This window comes from Pholis gunnellus (genome assembly GCF_910591455.1).
Source record: "Pholis gunnellus genome assembly, chromosome: 5".
Taxonomy (NCBI): Eukaryota; Metazoa; Chordata; class Actinopteri; order Perciformes; family Pholidae; genus Pholis; species Pholis gunnellus.
The window spans coordinates 9,734,598-9,752,436 of record NC_136531.1 but is presented as its reverse complement, the minus strand read 5'-3'; the positions used below and the strand labels follow the sequence as shown (position 1 = coordinate 9,752,436).

General features: G+C 41.5%; 1 protein-coding gene across 2 annotated transcripts; it reads right to left on the bottom strand.

The window, feature by feature from the left end:
- Positions 1-2,712: 2,712 nt before the first annotated feature.
- uso1 (USO1 vesicle transport factor) lies at positions 2,713-16,360 on the bottom strand. 2 transcript variants are annotated; one of them, XM_079158899.1, is made up of 27 exons: positions 16,129-16,360; positions 15,133-15,219; positions 14,118-14,182; positions 13,952-14,028; positions 13,732-13,743; positions 13,387-13,440; positions 12,396-12,496; positions 12,205-12,307; positions 12,017-12,072; positions 11,382-11,502; positions 11,056-11,234; positions 10,823-10,963; positions 10,639-10,727; positions 10,397-10,551; positions 9,663-9,868; positions 9,485-9,505; positions 7,804-7,914; positions 7,387-7,505; positions 6,853-7,034; positions 6,641-6,762; positions 6,404-6,542; positions 5,663-5,823; positions 4,822-4,878; positions 4,455-4,553; positions 4,255-4,359; positions 3,877-4,092; positions 2,713-2,925 (listed from the first exon to the last, which is right to left on the bottom strand). In XM_079158899.1, the coding sequence occupies exons 1-27, from the start codon at positions 16,192-16,194 to the stop codon at positions 2,854-2,856; spliced, it is 2,916 nt and encodes a 971-aa protein (XP_079015025.1). In that variant the 5' UTR covers positions 16,195-16,360; the 3' UTR covers positions 2,713-2,853. The 2 variants fall into 2 exon arrangements, with proteins under 2 accessions (XP_079015025.1, XP_079015024.1); XM_079158898.1 differs by lacking the exons at positions 9,485-9,505; positions 13,732-13,743; positions 13,952-14,028; ... (1 more) ...; positions 15,133-15,219; positions 16,129-16,360 and having other exon boundaries at positions 13,387-13,436.
- Between the last annotated feature and the right edge of the window lie 1,479 nt (positions 16,361-17,839).

Sequence of the window (17,839 nt, the reverse complement as noted above, 5' to 3'; positions counted from 1 at the left end):
CTGGCGGGGGCCTTAACTGATGGTGGAAACTTAATGGAAGAAAAACACAACATTCACTGTGAACATGCTCGAGCTAGAGAGGGATACTTATGTTATGATTTAATGCAGATTCTCAGCTCTCAGGTGAGAAAAAGTAGACATTAAGCACATTGTTTTTTGCTTAAATACTGACTATTGGAGCCCTAATTACAGCAAAAAGAAAAATCTTAAGTAAGGAATATTTTTACCCTTTTTAACACAACATTTTTTTAATCCATCTTCATTCCTTATATAACATTTTAAAGAACACACATTTTGTCATTGAGTGAGTGGTGTGTTGTGCACATCTGTATTTCAGGGCGTTTGTCGCCTCCCAGTGTTGAAACACCGCCATCACAAGAGGATTCATGACAGCAGGAGGAAGACTATGGCACAGCCAATCATTTGACTTATTACATCACAAAGAAGAGATGGCAAACAAGAGTGTGTTTTGTCCTTTAGAGGAAACAGGTGCGTTTGAGTTGATGATCCTTTTGGTTCATTTTATTTACAACTAATTAGCTAACAATAACTATAATCAAGTATAAATAAATGAATGATAACGGCTGACTTGTCTTTATCAGGCTATTTGTGTTCACATTAACACTAATAAACAATGAGAATGTATGTTTAGAAGGTCAAACATGTAAATATTCTTTCATTCGAGACTCATTACTTAAATTGCACCTTCTACATGCAACATACATTTCCCGTCACACAACGCCTGAGGCTCATGCATTAAGTCTTGACAAACTCGTAGCACAGGACAGACAGACGGAGATCAACTCGCTGTGTTTCCCATGAATTCCCCTCGAGGGAGTTCGTTTGAGGTATAAATGAAGATGTAATTTATTGATTTTTAAAACTTGTTTGCTTTCCTCATATTCTTCGGTAGTTATGAAGATGTGAAGCTGGTATGCAATGTGAAGGTGTTGCCCTTTACCTCGGTCACTAGGACTTAATGGAGACAGACTGCTGGCTGAAGGAGTGAAGGTTCAGCAGTGTGCCTCCTCATCAGAGCTCTGTGGAAATACGGCTCACAAGATGTGTTTTTTTTCTACATGAGAAGTCTTCAGACTTGTAGGCGTGGTTTACCCAGAACAAGTGTGAACTACGTAATCAGTCTCCTCGCCCCCGAGAGGATCAGTGGGCGAATAGTTGAACTGTTCTGACAAGTTGTCTGGCTCGTAAAGTTTGAAGACAAATGTCTTCATAAACACAGTTGTGGGTTTGTGTCTGCAGCGTCCAAATGTGCATAAATAACATGAGCTTTTCTTTATGAGAAATAGAGCCAGAAACATATATTATCATAAACTTATATTTCTAAATTTGGGCTTCATTTATGTTCAAATGACTTGGTGTGAAAGATTCTGTGGCATTTGAAGGTTAATTCAACAATTCCTGTTGAAGATGTACTGTTGGGTCTTTTAGTTTGTCCAAAACTTCATATTTTAGGAGACTTTAAGGTGCGATCTGTTTTTCAGCAATTAAAGAACGACTGTATGAATAATTCTCAAGAACTGGGAGACGCTTAGAAAACCTCTAAGTTTTAGTGACAAGAAAAAAAGTGTCTGCATATGAAAGTGTCATTTTGCAACTAAGCAGATAAATATGCAAGTTTATTCCTTGTATTTATTTTCCCCCAGTACTTTCTTTTCTACAAAAGCCACTTTGTATTTTAGATGACCGCTCTCATTTCTATGTTCATGTTCAGGAGGCGTGGAAATGAGAAATTGGGGAGAATGTCTTCTGGTTTACAGCGTTGACGTCGCCCAGTGAAGCACTTTAGACATTTTAACTGTAGGTTTATCCGTCTTTTTGTCGACCTAAATAGTATGTCAAGTTTTTTCTGGTGTCGTCACATCCTGTTTTTTGCCATAATATGTTTTGTAGCAAGGACATGACAATACCAGACAGATACTAGAACATAGGTAAACATATGTGATATGTATTGACATTCACACATGTTATTCAGACATAAATGATCCTGAAAAGACAAAAACAAAAGTCTCATTGTGGATTTAGTAAAATTTAATTTATCTACAATTATCCCTCTGTTCAGGCATACAGACTGATAAGATTCTTTATTCATTTCAATGTGGCTCATAAACTGATAAGTTACACAATATCATACAGAAGCTGGTTGCCAGTATCGGACAAAAAGTTGCAAAAATATCTTTTTTGTCTTTACATGTTTTCTGTCAGTGTTTTGCAGCATATTGAAGAGCGGTTGGATTGTGTCGTCAACGTGAAAGGGAACAACTCTGAGTGTTGAAATACTGAAATACTCGAAACGTGAATTAATTCGGGGTGCGGCACACAGCGACACGTTGCAGGTGACCCTAATGCTGCAGAAGTATCATACGTCATGTTTATGATATAATAATAATAATAATAATAATATCTGTTTACAGTTGCATATTTGCTACATTTTTTTCCAAGATGTCTTGTGTGTGAATATTAACCTAGTATTTATTCTTGTGATTACAAACTATATGACAATACATGACAATAAACACAAGACTGGTAAAAATCCATCACAATCTGACGGTAAAAGTAGCAGAGATGAATGCACTGACGATGTTCAAAGCTTTTTTTTTTGCAGTCACTGAAAAGTCGGAAAAAAGTCCAAATAACTAACATGTACATGTGATGTGACCAGAGGGTGAAGAACAATGGAGATAGCATGGCAGCTAGAGAGAGAAACCGCATCAATATATTAGTCCTATTCTTCAGTTTCTCACGTGTGTTTCTGCAAAGTTTTTTTTTTTTTCTTGCCTGTCGGCAGACAAATATTCCCATCTCTCCTTTTCTTTTCTTTCAGTGTTTTGTCCTCTAGTCCTCGTCTTCCTCCTCGTAATCGTCGTCCGTTTGGTCCCTGCCGTCGAGATCGTCTTCATCGTCCACCTGCAAGGACAGTGTCACAGTCTAACTAAAGCAAAACACACAACATACAGCTGAGTGGTCTGGACACAAAAGTCATCTCTAGTACAGAAAACTACCACCACAGGTGACGGGTTAAACCGGGAGCAGAACTTTAGATTACTAAAAGCTTCAAAGTCTAGTTTTTGTCTTGATAGTCAAATGAACGAGTGAATATAGAGGACAGCACGTTGGTCATCAGGTAGCGCTGTTACACTTAAGCTGTTTGGTTCAAGCTAACTCAGGTCCGTTTGCCCCGTTAGTACGGTTCATTTCGGCTGGTTTGAAAGCTGTTAATCGGACCTCTTTGTGCTGCCTGTAGCCAAATGTGCAGGGGGGGGTCATTTGGAGACATTTGCACGGCTGGATCGATCCTCTGCAACCTACAGTTCACCCATAACCTACAGTCTCTTTGTAGGTCTGCAAAGACGTCGAAGATCCAAAAAAAAAGCACAATTCCAGCTGTAGGCAGCCCCTCCGCAAACCTGTAGCAACACCAGTTCTTGTGTGTGATGGTACCAAAGCAGAGATAACATCTATCAAAAACAGCTGGACTTGCTAATATTTGATTTTGGTGGATGTAGAGATGAGAGCAATGGCAGCTGGAGGCAACTGAACCTCATCAGAGTGAGGTGAGCCACCTCTGCACTGTAATTATTACATTAGACATGATTGTCTTTCATGGCTCATAGCAGCAGTTTCTGTTTTGCATATTAATCCTTATGCTTGTTCCCACCTTTAGTAAAAAAAAAAAAAGAGATCTGTTTCTAACTAAAATTATCACTTTTTAAAGCAGTAATGAATACTATGTTAGATGTCGGGTTATTTAAAATGTTATTTCATTATTCTCAAACCCTGAATTTGACCATCTCTATGAAACCTTATAACGTGATGAGTTAGGACTCCTGATGAAACAGTATAATTCTGATTGTCTACCGTCTCTCCCAGGTCTTTGAGTTTCTGTTTGAGGGCGTGGATCTTCTGGTCCTGGTCTGCAAGCAGCATCAGCAGGTCGTCCTGCTCCTTCTTGGACTCCTGGACCTCCGTCTGCAGCTTCGCCTTCTCCGTCTGCAGGATGGCCTCCGTGCTGGTGGCTGAAGCCAGCTGCTGTTCCAGCTCCGCCCGGCTCTCTGACAAACTCTTTGCCTCCCCCTGGAAACCAACGTATAGGAGACGGAGAGGGCGGAGGAGGAAGAGACAGAATGATCCATAAATATAAATAAAGGGAAGCCACGGCCAAGTAGTGTGCAAGCACTGGTAGTAAATCAGGGTGAAGTGATGCTTCACATGCTGCTGAAGAGTTATTCTACAAACCTTGAGTCTCTCGGTCTCAGTCGACTGCGCTGCCAGTCTGCTCTCTAATTCTGCCATCTTGGCAGCGTCTAATGAGCCGTCACTGCTGGAGACCGCGTCCGGCGACTGAGAGAAACCAGTGGGAGGTCGATTCATTTAGTATCCATCAAGAAAAATTGTGGTATATTTGGCACAAAATATCATATTTGCGTGATATTTACCCCAGCTTCAGCTCTTGTGAGCAGTTCTTGTCTCTCTGTCTTCATCTGGTTGATTTCTGCCGACTGGGACTGAACCTGACTCCTCAGCGCCTCCAGCTCCTGCAACAAACAAAGTAACACTTTGTAATATATGAAACAATTACCTGATCATGTGAAGTCTTAGGTCACGTCTGGTGAAATTCAAGGAACAAGGGGAGTGACAGAAGTGGGGAAGTCTAAAAGTATTAACAGGCAGACCAATTATGTTGGTTTTTGTCTTCTCATGTGATTTGTTGACAAGAAGAGAAAGCCTCATCCTTTACACACATATTCATATTCATTGTAAATTAAAAGGTGAAAGGAGAAATGTGTGTATGATGAATCCTACCTTGAGAGCTTCTGTGTCGTCTGATCCTCCGGCTGAACTTCCTGCTGCCTCTGACTTCTATATACAGTGAAAACAAAACACATTAGTGATGCACTATAATGTCACTATAAAGTAAAACTCCAGTCCAAATTGCAGGATTATGTTCGGATTAAGGCTGCAACTAATTATAGTTATAAAAATAATTATTTTCTTATTCCTAAAATTGTGAACTGCATCCATAAAAGTTTACCAGAGCTGAAGGTGAGGTCTTGAAATGATTCGACAGACCAACAGAACATGTTCAATTTAAAATGAAGAAAGGTGATAATCATTGAAGAAGCCCAACAGTTTTTGCTTAAAAAGTGTCTTAAATGATTAATCAAAATCAAGTGAAAACACTTTTCTGTGGATTAAATCGATCAACTATTGCAACTTTAATTCAGTCTGTCCATCAAACACAGGAGACTCAAGTCTCCCAAGTGTTCCTCAACCAAATAGAGCTGGAAGTTCTGTTGGAAGAATGTATTTGTTGTTTCAAGTAGTTTCAGTTCGCCTGAAAACTGTAGTTGGTGACCATTACTGTTATGCTGTCTGGCTGTTACCACGATAGTGAAGGTGTGTTTTGAATATCAGTGTATGCATTTATTACGTATGGATCTGACAGGAGAACACTAAACACTGTTTTTGTGATGACGTGGAGGGCAGTTAGTCTGTCAACCCATTATATTCCGGTGTTTGAACAGTGACCACCGTTGCTCCCCAGGGTGCCACGGCGTTGTGTCTGGAGGGGTGTGTGTTGTTTTTCCACCTCCACTTGAAGCTTACACAAACAAACAAACACCGCGGGCGGACATCTACTAACCAGGGTGTCGATGAGCGTGTCTTTGTCCCCGAGTTGTGTCTGAAGGAGAGCGTGCTGCTTGCGTAGCTCCTCCACCTCCTCCCTGAGCTGTGAGAGCTCCTCCGTCTGCAGCCCGTTCACCTGAGAGGCGTCTCCCTGGCTGTGCGGCTGACTCTCCTTACCTGAAAGGATTAACACACACACTCAAGTTAGGATGTGGGAATGTGATAGAAATGTTGATGTTACCCCCTCTACAGACGTAGTTTTGAGCCATTAGGACAACACTTTACTCCTTATCTTAAACTCTGTATTTTGTGGACTCTGCTACATTCAGCACTAAGACAGAGAAACGAGCCACATAAGCCATGATATTTAAACAAATTTAAAGTTGGAGGTCTACGGGGATTGACTCGCTTTTGGAGCCAGCTTCAAGGGGCCATTCACTGATGAACTGCAGTGTTTGGCTTCATTTTTCAGCACCGGACGTTGTCGCTGTCAAACATGTTGAATTACTTCTTTAAAACCTCCTGTTGTTGCCTGTTGCTCACTCTGTTGTAAAACTGTATTTTGCGATGTCTCTGCATATCACGGTCACCCCATATCTCAGCAATGAAGCAGTAAAACGTTATAAACAGGGAAGGTGGAGTTGTTAAAAATAAATAAAACACACAAATATAAATATATTATATACCTTTCCAAAATCACTATTGTTCATTCAACTAACAAACCAGACACAAAACAGTCGTCGTGCGGTGGACCCACCTATTTTCAGCTTGAGGATGTTGCACTGGTCCTTGTGCTGCTGGATCTGGGACAGCTGCTGGGTGACTGTAGTCTGCATCTGTTCATTCTGAGACGACATGGACGCCACCTGCTCCTTCAGCTCCTGGATCTGAGCATCCTGAACAATCGCACAATCACAATTTAAAAAAAGTCAACGGGAGAGAACATTAAATATATAAATACCATCAAATGAAAAACAAAGCATGTGCTGTTTACCTGTTCTCTTATCAGATCTTTATACTGAGTTACAATGTTGTCATGTTGCTCTAATGTCTTCTTCACATCCTCTTCCTTCTTCTCGTCCTCACTGGATTTGTGAACCGCTTTAGTGATCACACCTTTTTAGAGTAGAAAACAACAATTCATGAAAACAACATTTAACTGACAATTTTACCGTCACTGGATGTGGAAGATGGTCTCCGACTGACCCTCCAGTTCTTTGACCAGCTTGGTGAACTCGTGGTCGAACAGCATCTGCTCCGGAGACGGGAACACCGGCTGCGGCTTCTGAGCCGCCCGCGAGTACAGCTCGTGTTTAGTGATGAAGCCCAGTTTCTCCACAAAGTTTTCCTTTCCGATCCGCTTCTCGATTAGTTGCTTTAGCTTCTCTCTGAGGAGAACAGAGACGACACGGCAGGTTTTATTAACAGTCACTGTTCGCCTGATCTTTCATTTGCTTTATCGATTTAGAGCATTTAGATAACTTTGGCTAACATAACAACACTTCTGGGAAAAAACACTTATCCATACATGTGTGTTATTATACTATATGTACATATAAATTGCATTACCAAGACCCAGGGAAATATCACTGCAATAAAGTAGAGAAAAAAAAAAAGAATAATCCTCGCATGTAGCTGTCCTTTGTACACAATTTAATAATCTTTATTTATATAGCAGTTTAATCTAATAAGATGACAGCAGTTCATGTGGATGTGTATTTTTAGTGAACAGACACATACTTGGTGTAGTTTTCGAGCGAGTTGTCGTTGTAATAGATGCAGATGCCGAGTAGCAGTGCACACAAGCCCTGCACCAGCCTTTCATCCTCTCCCAGGTTCTCTGAGATCTGAGCAGTCAGCTGCAGGAGTCGCACTGAGTTAAGGATTCATTCAACACCAGAACCTTTCACACTCAAATAGCCCGTTCTTTAAAAACCTGGAAGTGGAATACGTTGTTATATAGCACACGACCGTCAATCTGAATAAAAGAATTTAACTGAATTCCTCAAAAGTTATTAATTAAAAATGAAAATCTAAAATTCGTCCAAAAGAAGTGAGATGAATAATGAGTAACAGTTTGTCCACAAAGCGATCACTAACGACAGACATTTACTGTAATGAAGTCGGTTGATGGCTTGGAAGCTGCTTCAAGGATACAAAAGGAACGTTTTCCTGATTGTGTAGAAAGTGAGTGACAGCGATGGGGCAGTTGTTGATCCATGTACACAGCAGCATGAGGAGGCCCACCCTGGTCTGCACTTTACTGCCCTGTAGGGACAAAAGGAAAGAAAACAAAACAAATGTCAACATGAGTCCAAATATGTAATATTCTAGAGAATCAAATGTGGGGAAGTTATGTACTTTAAGGCACATGATCAGAACCATGGTAGGAATAGCAAATAATATTTAAACTAATTATAATTTGAGTTCTGGTCAAAGACTTTTAGATTATAAAATGGCAACAAAAGTGCTTGAATATGAGTCGGTGTTAAAACGAGCATTCATTTTGTTGCCACATTTCTAACAAAAAGACTTATTTTCTTCCCATCCTGACAACACGCTGCATTTGATTTCCCGATCAACTAAAACACGGAAGTGGTTAAATAAACCAATCAACGCTTTAATTGGGAGCACTTCAATCACATCAACCATTAGTAGTTAATAAGGTTATCACAAACAAAACAACAAGGACACATGGGAAATTAAAGCCTCAAGCGAAAACAAACCTATGGATTGGTTTAACTGGTCTCCTCCCAGTTGGACGTGACTGGAAATCCCTTCTGAGCCCCTTCCTCTCTCTCCTCTCAACATTAAGGAGCAGGAGTGATATTCTGCGCTCCTCACCGTGTCTACAGTCTCATTTGTGACAGCTTTACCTTCGGGGTCAGCTTCTTCCTTACTACAACAGTCTTGTAAAGAAAACCTGCACTTCTCCTTCTAACACCGCTCGATGTCCTGCTTTTACTCAAGACGACTGTCAATGCACCAGACTCCTACATCAAGCCGCGGTGCGTACCCCTTCAGTACTTCTCCTGTCTGAACTTGACAAAGTAACGTAGGTGCACAGGTCAGATCCAGACTTGGGTCACGTCACTGGAGACCGAGCTAGCCGAAAGCAAGGAGTTTGTCAACAGAGAGCGGGAAGTTTCACCAGGAAGGTGCACCGAAGTTCATGCATTTTAGCTGACTGACAAAGACTACCACTGAAGAATCCACAATGTGTGAGAAAGAGAAGAATCCAGGGGATGCATGGCGCGAGTAATGTAAACTGAGTAACTCCTAGGAAAACTAAAAAAACGGATCCACAGTGAAGATTAAATAATCCTTGTACAGTATAAACTATAGAAGCTTCTTGCACCTGCACTGTGTATTCGTAAGCAGGTACATGTTAAGAAAGAGAACCAGACAAACAAAGAGTGGAGCTCTCTCACTCGGACAGGAAAAGGTCCAAAAGCTGCCGCTGCAGCACACTTCCTGAACACACGGATGAGAACTTACAGCGCAGCAATCAAACCAACATCAGAGCTCAAAGCAGGCGTTAGGACGACAAAACCACAAAAAAACAACAGCTACCGTGTCCCTTTTCTCTGCACCTCTCTTGTGTACTTCCCCACCAGTGAACACAGTGAGAGTCAACCTGTGGGGACGAGTGCCTCCCTATTGAGGAAGAATCTGGTCATAGCTATAAGTTAGGACGAAAGAGGGGTCAGTAAAGAGTTAAAAAAAAGGGCAGCAAGATCCCCAAACGTGTGTGCCAACGAGACCTCGACTACAGACGCCAAGCCAAAAATAACCAGCAAAGGTGCCGCCCAAACACTCAACAACACACGTTACTTACCCGCCGGATGATCTTATCTCCCTGCAAAACCACAATAACGTGACACCGTTCTAGTCACTGTTGTTGACACTTCAGTATTAATTTGCCAAAAAAAAAAAAAAAAGTCCTTCCTACCAAGGCACACATGACCTGCAATAATCTTCATTCTAGCAGCTAAGTGGCCCCACCATTGTCCTACCTGGGAGAGGATGTTGGTGCACTGCTGCAGCAGGGAGACGGGGGGCTTTCCCAGGCTGGTGGCCAGTTGGACCCTCAGCAGCTGCTCCTTCTGAGTGAGGTTGTCCTGCAGGGAGTGAGCCAAGGCCACAGCGGCACACCAGTTGGACAGAGAGTCAACTGAGAAGAGGCCTCCGCACAACAGCTGGCCCGCTGAGATGGAATTGGCTAAAAAGGAAAAGAAAGTAAAAGGAGTCAGCTCATGAATAGTTGTAAATATATAAATCTATCCAACTCGAAGTGAGTGCGGTGATGTGTATGGTGACAGAAACTCCTGAACTCCAAAGTAACTATTAGAAGAAGTCCACATTGTTGCCATTCCATATAATACAAGTTTTTGGTGATTTACACTTAACCAGCAACGTGAAAGCTGATGATGATGGATTCACTGGATTTTTCACCTTTACCTGTGAGCAAGATGCTTCTCCTACAACCACAAGTGGTGCCATTTTCTATAATGTATTTCCTTTTTCCTGCATTACATTACATAATCAGCCTGTCAGTGTTTATAAATGTTTAGTACTAATCAAACGTTGCTCTCAAAACGTGCCGTTTTAAGAAACTGCTGTATTCAAAGAATGTATTAACTTACTGGAGAACAGTTTTTTTACAAGAGAAACACATGATGACGTATCAGGATGAATTCCAAATCAACAGATAATGCCACTTATAGGTTGTCGACTTGGTGTAACTGACCATCAATGGTGGAGGGCAGCAGCGTAGCCACAATCTCGCCCTGTCCTTTCTGGTTTTTGTACAGGAAACACTGGAAACAGTAGAGGACGGCACAGCGAAGCACAAACGGTTGTCTCTCATTCACCATGGACATGAGCAGCACCACGATGGCTGGTCTGTGGACAAAAGAAGAAGAGAGATCAGAGAGAGAGTTCCCATAGATATGGGGGATTCAATGTTTCGGTTCATTGGCTGCGTCTCACCTCGGTGGGTTTGAAGGAGCGTTGACAGACGCAAAGTAGTCCTGGTTGACCTGTGAGCCTCTGATCACCTCTGACACGGTGTTGATGGTCTGGAAAAAAAAAAGTGTCCCGATCACAAGCTTGAATGCAGTAAGTCTCAAAAGGAGCCACGCTTTTGTCATCGGGTAGAACTTTCTGTCATTACCTCAGTGAGGATATCAGCAGGCACACCTGTGGCCATGAGGATGGTGCACAGCTGCTGCAGCAGACCGCACTGGTACATGGACTTCTGACAGCTGGCTGTAGCTCCAGGAGAGTTCACTGGTGACACCATCACTCGCACCAACTGCAAGATTATAGCAAAACCACATTGTTCTTTGTTTGTTCAATTTATAAATACTCTAAAAGCAACGCTTCAGCGTGACTGTCCTGCGTTACCTGGAGCATGAGGTGCAGGTTGGTGACCTTCTGTGCGGACCAGCCAGAGTTGTCGTCACCAATTTCAAACCAGGGCTTCATTCTCTGAATGTAGGAGCCCTCCTTGAAGAAGTTCTGATTGGAGCTGTTGTTCTTGAGCAGGTTGAGCAGCAGCAGCAAACAGTCCTCCACCACAATACCTGCAAAGAGGAGAAAGGATCGGCATCAGGAACAGATCTCACAAGAAAAATTATATTTCGTACCGTTTTAATTGGGAGGAGAAGAGGGATTGTATTTACATCTTTAGCGACAATTCTGTATTTAAGAGAAGAAGATTCTCCTTTTACCTCCATCGCTGCTGCCCTCTTCTGTGATGATATCGAGAAGACGCTCAAAAGCGCTTTCAAATGCTACAATCTTCTGAATGGCAGCATTGCTTTTGGTCAGCTGTTGAAGCAACAGCAAGCCCTGTTGGAGATAAAAACAGGTCGTCATGCATCTGACAAGAGCTGTACAACACTTGACATCAGACCAAAATCAGCTTTAAAACACGACAGGGGGCTGCATCGATGTGGGCGTATTGTTTATGGGGGAAGTAAGTGAGTTTGAAAGCTGTGAGTTTGAAAGCTTCTCAAACGCCCAAACACTGCACAGCCGTTTATAAACCTATTGACATAAGAAATGTACAACTCTGGAAATTGCAATTACTTCATCTTTCGTTGCAACGAACGAGAGGTAAACAGCACACATCTAATAATCACATTACAGCGGAATTCCCCGGGAATGTGCGGTGCATGTTTATGATCGGTCAACACAGCGCCTTGCCGGATGAAGCCACATATCGCTGCACCACAAAATGAGCTGGAACGACTTTTTTGCCAGCCGACTGACTGACTGACCTCATCGAAATGAATGAGAGGTCGGTGTTTTTTCACACCGTGCTAAAGTCGGTCTGAATGCGACAGCGGAGACGAGTACTCACATCGTTGCGAATTACTTCTCTGGAGTCTGCCAGTAGGTCCATCAATCTGGAAACACCTGAGAATGGAAATGAAAACAGCTGTTAAAAAGAAACTGGTTGAAAAGACATGTTGATAGAAAACCGAGGGCGAGTAAAAAACCCAGACACTACGAAACAAGTCTGATCGGATGTGGAGAGGAGAAACTCACCCATGGGGCTGACCAGAATGATACTCTGGACCTGGACACCCTGGTTCTTCAGGAGAACAGTCAGCAGCTTCACCCCGGGCCAACGTACATGGAAGTCAAACTCCTAACAATCACACCAATGGACAAAGACATCAGGCAGTTGTTTTTGACAAATGTAACAACACAGAAGTCTTGCAGAAACGGTTCAGTACCTCCAACAGAGTGAGAAGCAGAGTCACGTGTTCAGGATCCTGAACGAACTGCTCTGTGAACTGGGCTCCCAGGTCATCCGACTGCTTCTGGGCGGTCTCATCTGTGAAGGACAATAAATATTACAGCACGGTTCTATATTGAGGGAACCAGTTGGTTTGTTCACAGCAATCAGCCCGAGTACAAATTGGATCTGCAAACTTCTCAAAAACTTTTACCAGAGTCTTTTTATCCCTGGTGGTTTTCGGTTATTGAAAAATGACTTTATATCTAAAGCCATTGGAGAAATGTGCACGTGCTCAGGGTGATACTTGTGAACATGCCTTCTGGGAAAATAAAAGGGTGACACACGGACGAAGGGACAGCTGCGGAAAACACGCATCACGTGGGAAGAGCGGAGAGCTTCAATGTGACAAACACCACCACACCGAGTACACCCACCTAGTAATCCGACCACAGCTTAGAAGAGTAGCTGAACTTAAGCAGCATCCAACAATGCAGGAAGGTCTGAATGCATTTGGCCATGTTTTGATGTTTCCATCGCTGAGATTTGGCAACTTTGCTAACATATTTGTCATAAAAATCAAGTAATGCAAGTTGAAATGTGACTTTGAAGAAACTTTCGCACTTGTTACTTACAACCCACAGAGCTCAAAACTAAAATGCTAGATACCACCACAGGTGAGGAATTATGACTTTTTTTTGTAATTTGGGTGAATTGGGGAGAAACCAACAAACAAACAGAAGCAAACAAAACTAATCCATCTAATTTCACCACAAGAGTGCAGAAACAATCAGGTATAAAAATGTGAGTGAAACAAAGGAGCAACGAGAAATGACATACAAACAGACAAGAGGTTTAGGGACGTGAGGGTATTAGTGAAGCATTCACCACCCAAACAGCTTCCAGTCACTTGCCGACTGTTTTTAGTGAAGTTAGTTAAATAAGCAGCACTACAACTACGGCAGGGGTAGCTTGGCTTCAGTACTGACCAGGCATGGAAACATTCTTATGCTTCCCTGAAGCAGAGATAGGAGTTACTGCGTCTGCGAGGGGCAGGAGGGAGAGGGAGTTTAAAGCCTCACCCAAAAGCTTGGCTGTCATTTCAACCACTGAAGAAGAGTAGAATCAGCCGACTGATTCATGTGAAAGATGTGACAACAACCAAAAACACAGCCTAGAACATGATCAGCTATTTACAATCTGTGTACTGCACCAGGTGTAAACAACACAAGTATAGCGCTCTTTGTCCACAACCCAACCAAAAAAACAACGTATGATGTGTAAGTGCTGCTGGTAGTTGGGGGGGGGGATCATGCACAGTCAAAGAGTTTTACCTTCTGATTCATCTGTAGAGTTAAAACATGGAAGAGAAAAGAGAGACGAGAATCTTTACATAAAGAAGTCATTATCGGTGCACAGAGGAGGGGAATTAAAAATCACTCATTTACACATGCAAAACAATGGCTCAGTCACCATTCACAGTAGCCACATGAATAGGAAGAATTATCTTCAAACTAATTTAAGGTGAGTTTCATATATTTGAGCGTTTAATACCTTGCTCTTCCTCCTCATCATTGCAGAGGATGTTGTACAGCGTGTCCAAAGCGTAGCCGAGGATTTCAGAGTCAGACCTGTTTAGGGAGCAAAGAAAACAGAGTCAGACCAAAACACAAAGCTCTTTATAGGACAGCGTGACCAAACAAAGACTACATCAACATACCTGTCAGTTTGCAGTATGTTAATCAAGTGATCCATTGCCTGTGTGCCAACTTCCATGCGATATTTCTACAAAAGATAAAAAGGTAGGGAAGGAAAGGCGAGTTTATTTGTAAAGCACCTTTCAACAACAACGCAAGTGTTGCGTATAAGAGATGTAAAATACATGAAAGGCACATAAAGAAAATGGTTAACTTTTATTCTCCTGTTTCATAGTTGTTGTTTTTTTTAAAGCGTGGCGATGGAACAGTGCAAGATATGAATAAATGGTACCAAATGTCATTTCATAAAAAGTTGCTGGAAAACAGAGAAAGTGACTTAAAAGAGCAATTTTCTGTAGGTTTACTCTGGAAAAGTTGTGCATTAAAATATGCTTTATAAACCCAATAATAATGAGATAAATGATCCACTGTTGACAGGACAAGACATTTAAAAAAATAATCCTTATCTCTGAATCGTCTTTCTTTTACAATACAGGAAGCCAACACATCCGTGTGTCTGTGTTTTAGACCAACACTGACACCACTGCGTGTTAATGCGCAACCCTGTGCCTGATAAACCGCTGATTCATGTGGGATAAACTCATTACTCATGGTTGATGTGGCAGCCAGTAACAAAACTATGTCCAGGAACTGAACTGAGAGGCGGCTTGGCAGAGGTTTACGTGAATGATTAGTTCATTTTAAATCAGCAGAGTTTGACCAATGAGAGCTTCATCCATGACAGTGTGAACAGAGGAGAAATTGTTGAGAAATGTCCCAATAAATTGATGTTAATGAAGAGCAAGAGGAATTTAATTCCACTGCTATTTCCTCCTTTGTTGACAGCTACTCCTGAAAATTAAAGAAGTTAATACACTGAACACCTGTAATAAAAAAGTACTGGAAGCATCACTAATGTGGCTGAACACAAACACCTTCGTACACTCAGTTGCTATTTTTCAATAATAAAAAGCTGGCAAATAAGTGTATTTCTACTGCACCTGTTTCCAATAACTTGATCTTTATAGTTCACTGTACCTTAGAGAGAGACTTGAGAGCCCGGACTGCATCTCTGCGGTCTTCCAGCAGCGTCGATGAGGCCACTCGGTCACACAACTTGTGGATCTGTCAATAGAAGAATCATTATTTATTTGTTATGCCTCATATACATCCAAGAGAAGATATCTGTATTTACACGTCTTAATAGACAGTCAGTGAATGCGACGTTCCCTTATATTTCAGAGGCATGGAGTACAGGGTATCGAGATTGACAGTAACCGTTAGCTGTAGACCTACATGACAGTATGATCATCTTAATATGACACATTAACAAAACCTTTCAAAGGGTTTTATGTTCTCAGCAAGGTATGTTTCTCAACGTCAAGTGTTGAAATCACCCATCTACAGATGTTATACTCCTTGAAACCCACCTAAATGTGTGGAAAAGATGGGTTTTCTTTTTCTTTCGCAACACATTGATACCTCTCAGTGGTTGAATGGATCATTCAACGTGCATCTGAAACGTCCACCTCCCTTCATTCGTCAGTGAAGATAACTCTCACAATGTTTATATCAAGAACATAGGAAACATAAGGATGGTCCCCTTATGCTAAATACTGGGTGTGAGATGCCAGATGTTATTTTAAAATAAATATATTGTAGACAGCCGATACTCCTAAAAGTCCTTATTGTCTGTCTTTCTTTCATTCATTCATTACTAAACAGATAATCGTACAGAAAACAGCTGGTATGTCCAGACAACTGCCAGATATGCTACATTAGCTAATTAGCCTTCTGACTAGCTCGTTGCTCACATTTAGGGAGGCCCGAGCCTCACAACATTCATCCTGGATGTTTTATCGAGAGAGAAAAAATAACCTTCAGTTAAGGAACACACGTGTTTTTATTGCTGACGTGTGCGTGGCCTGAGTTTGCTAGGTACACAGTGGTGGAGATGTTAGCTTAGCTGCAGCTAGCCGCCGCAGCTAGCTAGCTGCAGTTAGCCGAAGCTAGCTAGCTGCACTGGTTTCCTACCGTCTCCGCTCCGGACGGCTGCGGCCCGGCTGCCTGCCCACCCATCACTCCTCTGAAGAAGTTCATCTCTACAGACGTCCTCTCGGTGGTAATAAAAGCGTCTCTCCTTCTGGAAGAAACCCCGGACTCCCCCCGCAGTGGTCCGTGTGATAACTATGTGAATAGAAAATGAAAACAACTACACAGTGATGCTTTTTTTGTACTGACTGTGTGTACACTGACTGGTCGACCCCGGAACACAAATGTGAGGGCACTGCGCATGCGCGCAGACGTGGCGATACGTGGCTGATCAGCAGATAATGTTCGTTTATTTAAAGGGCAAGAAAAAGTCATTGATTAGAAGTGTGTGTGAAAGATCATGCACCAAAACGAATACCAATTAATACACTTATCAGAGGATATAACTGCAGCAATGGAAGAATGATGCATAATAATGCGAAAGGAAATACAGTGAAAGTACAGGTGTTTTATCCAGAAGTAGTCAGTCAGTGCGATTTTAGTATATATTACACAATTCGAATATTATTATATATATTACAAATATGTAGGCCTTTATAAGGCAGTGAGTGTCAGATCCTTAACTAAAGTCATTTTGACTGTTAAAGTACAGAAGTATTATAAGCAAAATGTACTGAAAGTATCAAAAATATAAGTTGGTTTCTCATTTTGCATTATTCTGTTTTTACCACTTACATGTAAGAGCATTTTAATGTTGTAATTTGTCAATGTGGACCCCAGATTATGTAGCTAGATAGATAGCTCATTGGATTTTCTTTACTGCCGACTAGATTAGTCATTAATCATATTTTTGTATGTAAAAGGTAACTAAGTATACTGATAAAAGCATAAAAGAATGTAGGAAACATGACCACAGTATCCTCAAAACTATAGCTGCAGCCCCGACCCCACCGACCCTATCTGCTCTAATAACTTCACCAGTTACTCATTGGGTTGTTGAGCAGCTTGTAACCTGTTTTGTCACTCACAGGGCCAACGCACTGGGCTGGGCTGAGACAGTTTCTCAGTGAACTTTGTTTCTCCACACTTACGAAAAATAAGACAAGCTGATTCACGTACACTCGGTAATTAAAAGTAATTGAGATTATGTTCATGCAGTGATGCAATCCAGTGTGATTATATGATAATTGCATTACAGAGTGTAATACAATGCCTGAGTCAAAACACACATGAATTAACTAAACAAATAAGGTGTCACCTCTTGTTTTAAAAAGCTTCTTGGAACACAATGGACCTGATAATTTCAGCAGCTCTGATTCTTCTTCTGATACAAAACACAGGTGAGACTCGTTTCAGCCTACATTCTGCAACACATTTTTTGAATAGCACATTTCAAGAGTGATGTTTTTTATCACTGACTCCTCCCTCGGATAGGGGGGGGATAGGGGCTGAAGCCTGCAGTGAGTATAAATTCTACATATTTTGTAGGCTGACTTCAGTATTTTTAGACTAAATATATAAAATGTATACATTTAATTAATGTTGTATAAATATTGATACAGCATTTAGAGCTTAATACTGAATGTTAACATTTAAAACCTCTGAAAACTTGATGTCAGGTCTTATTAAATATCTATGACTAAATATAATCAAAGTAAAGTTCAGAAAACACCCGTAGTTGCCGGCCTGAAACTGAATTCAAGAAATGTCCAAACAAAATCCAAACAATGAAAATCTTCATCTGTAGAGTTCA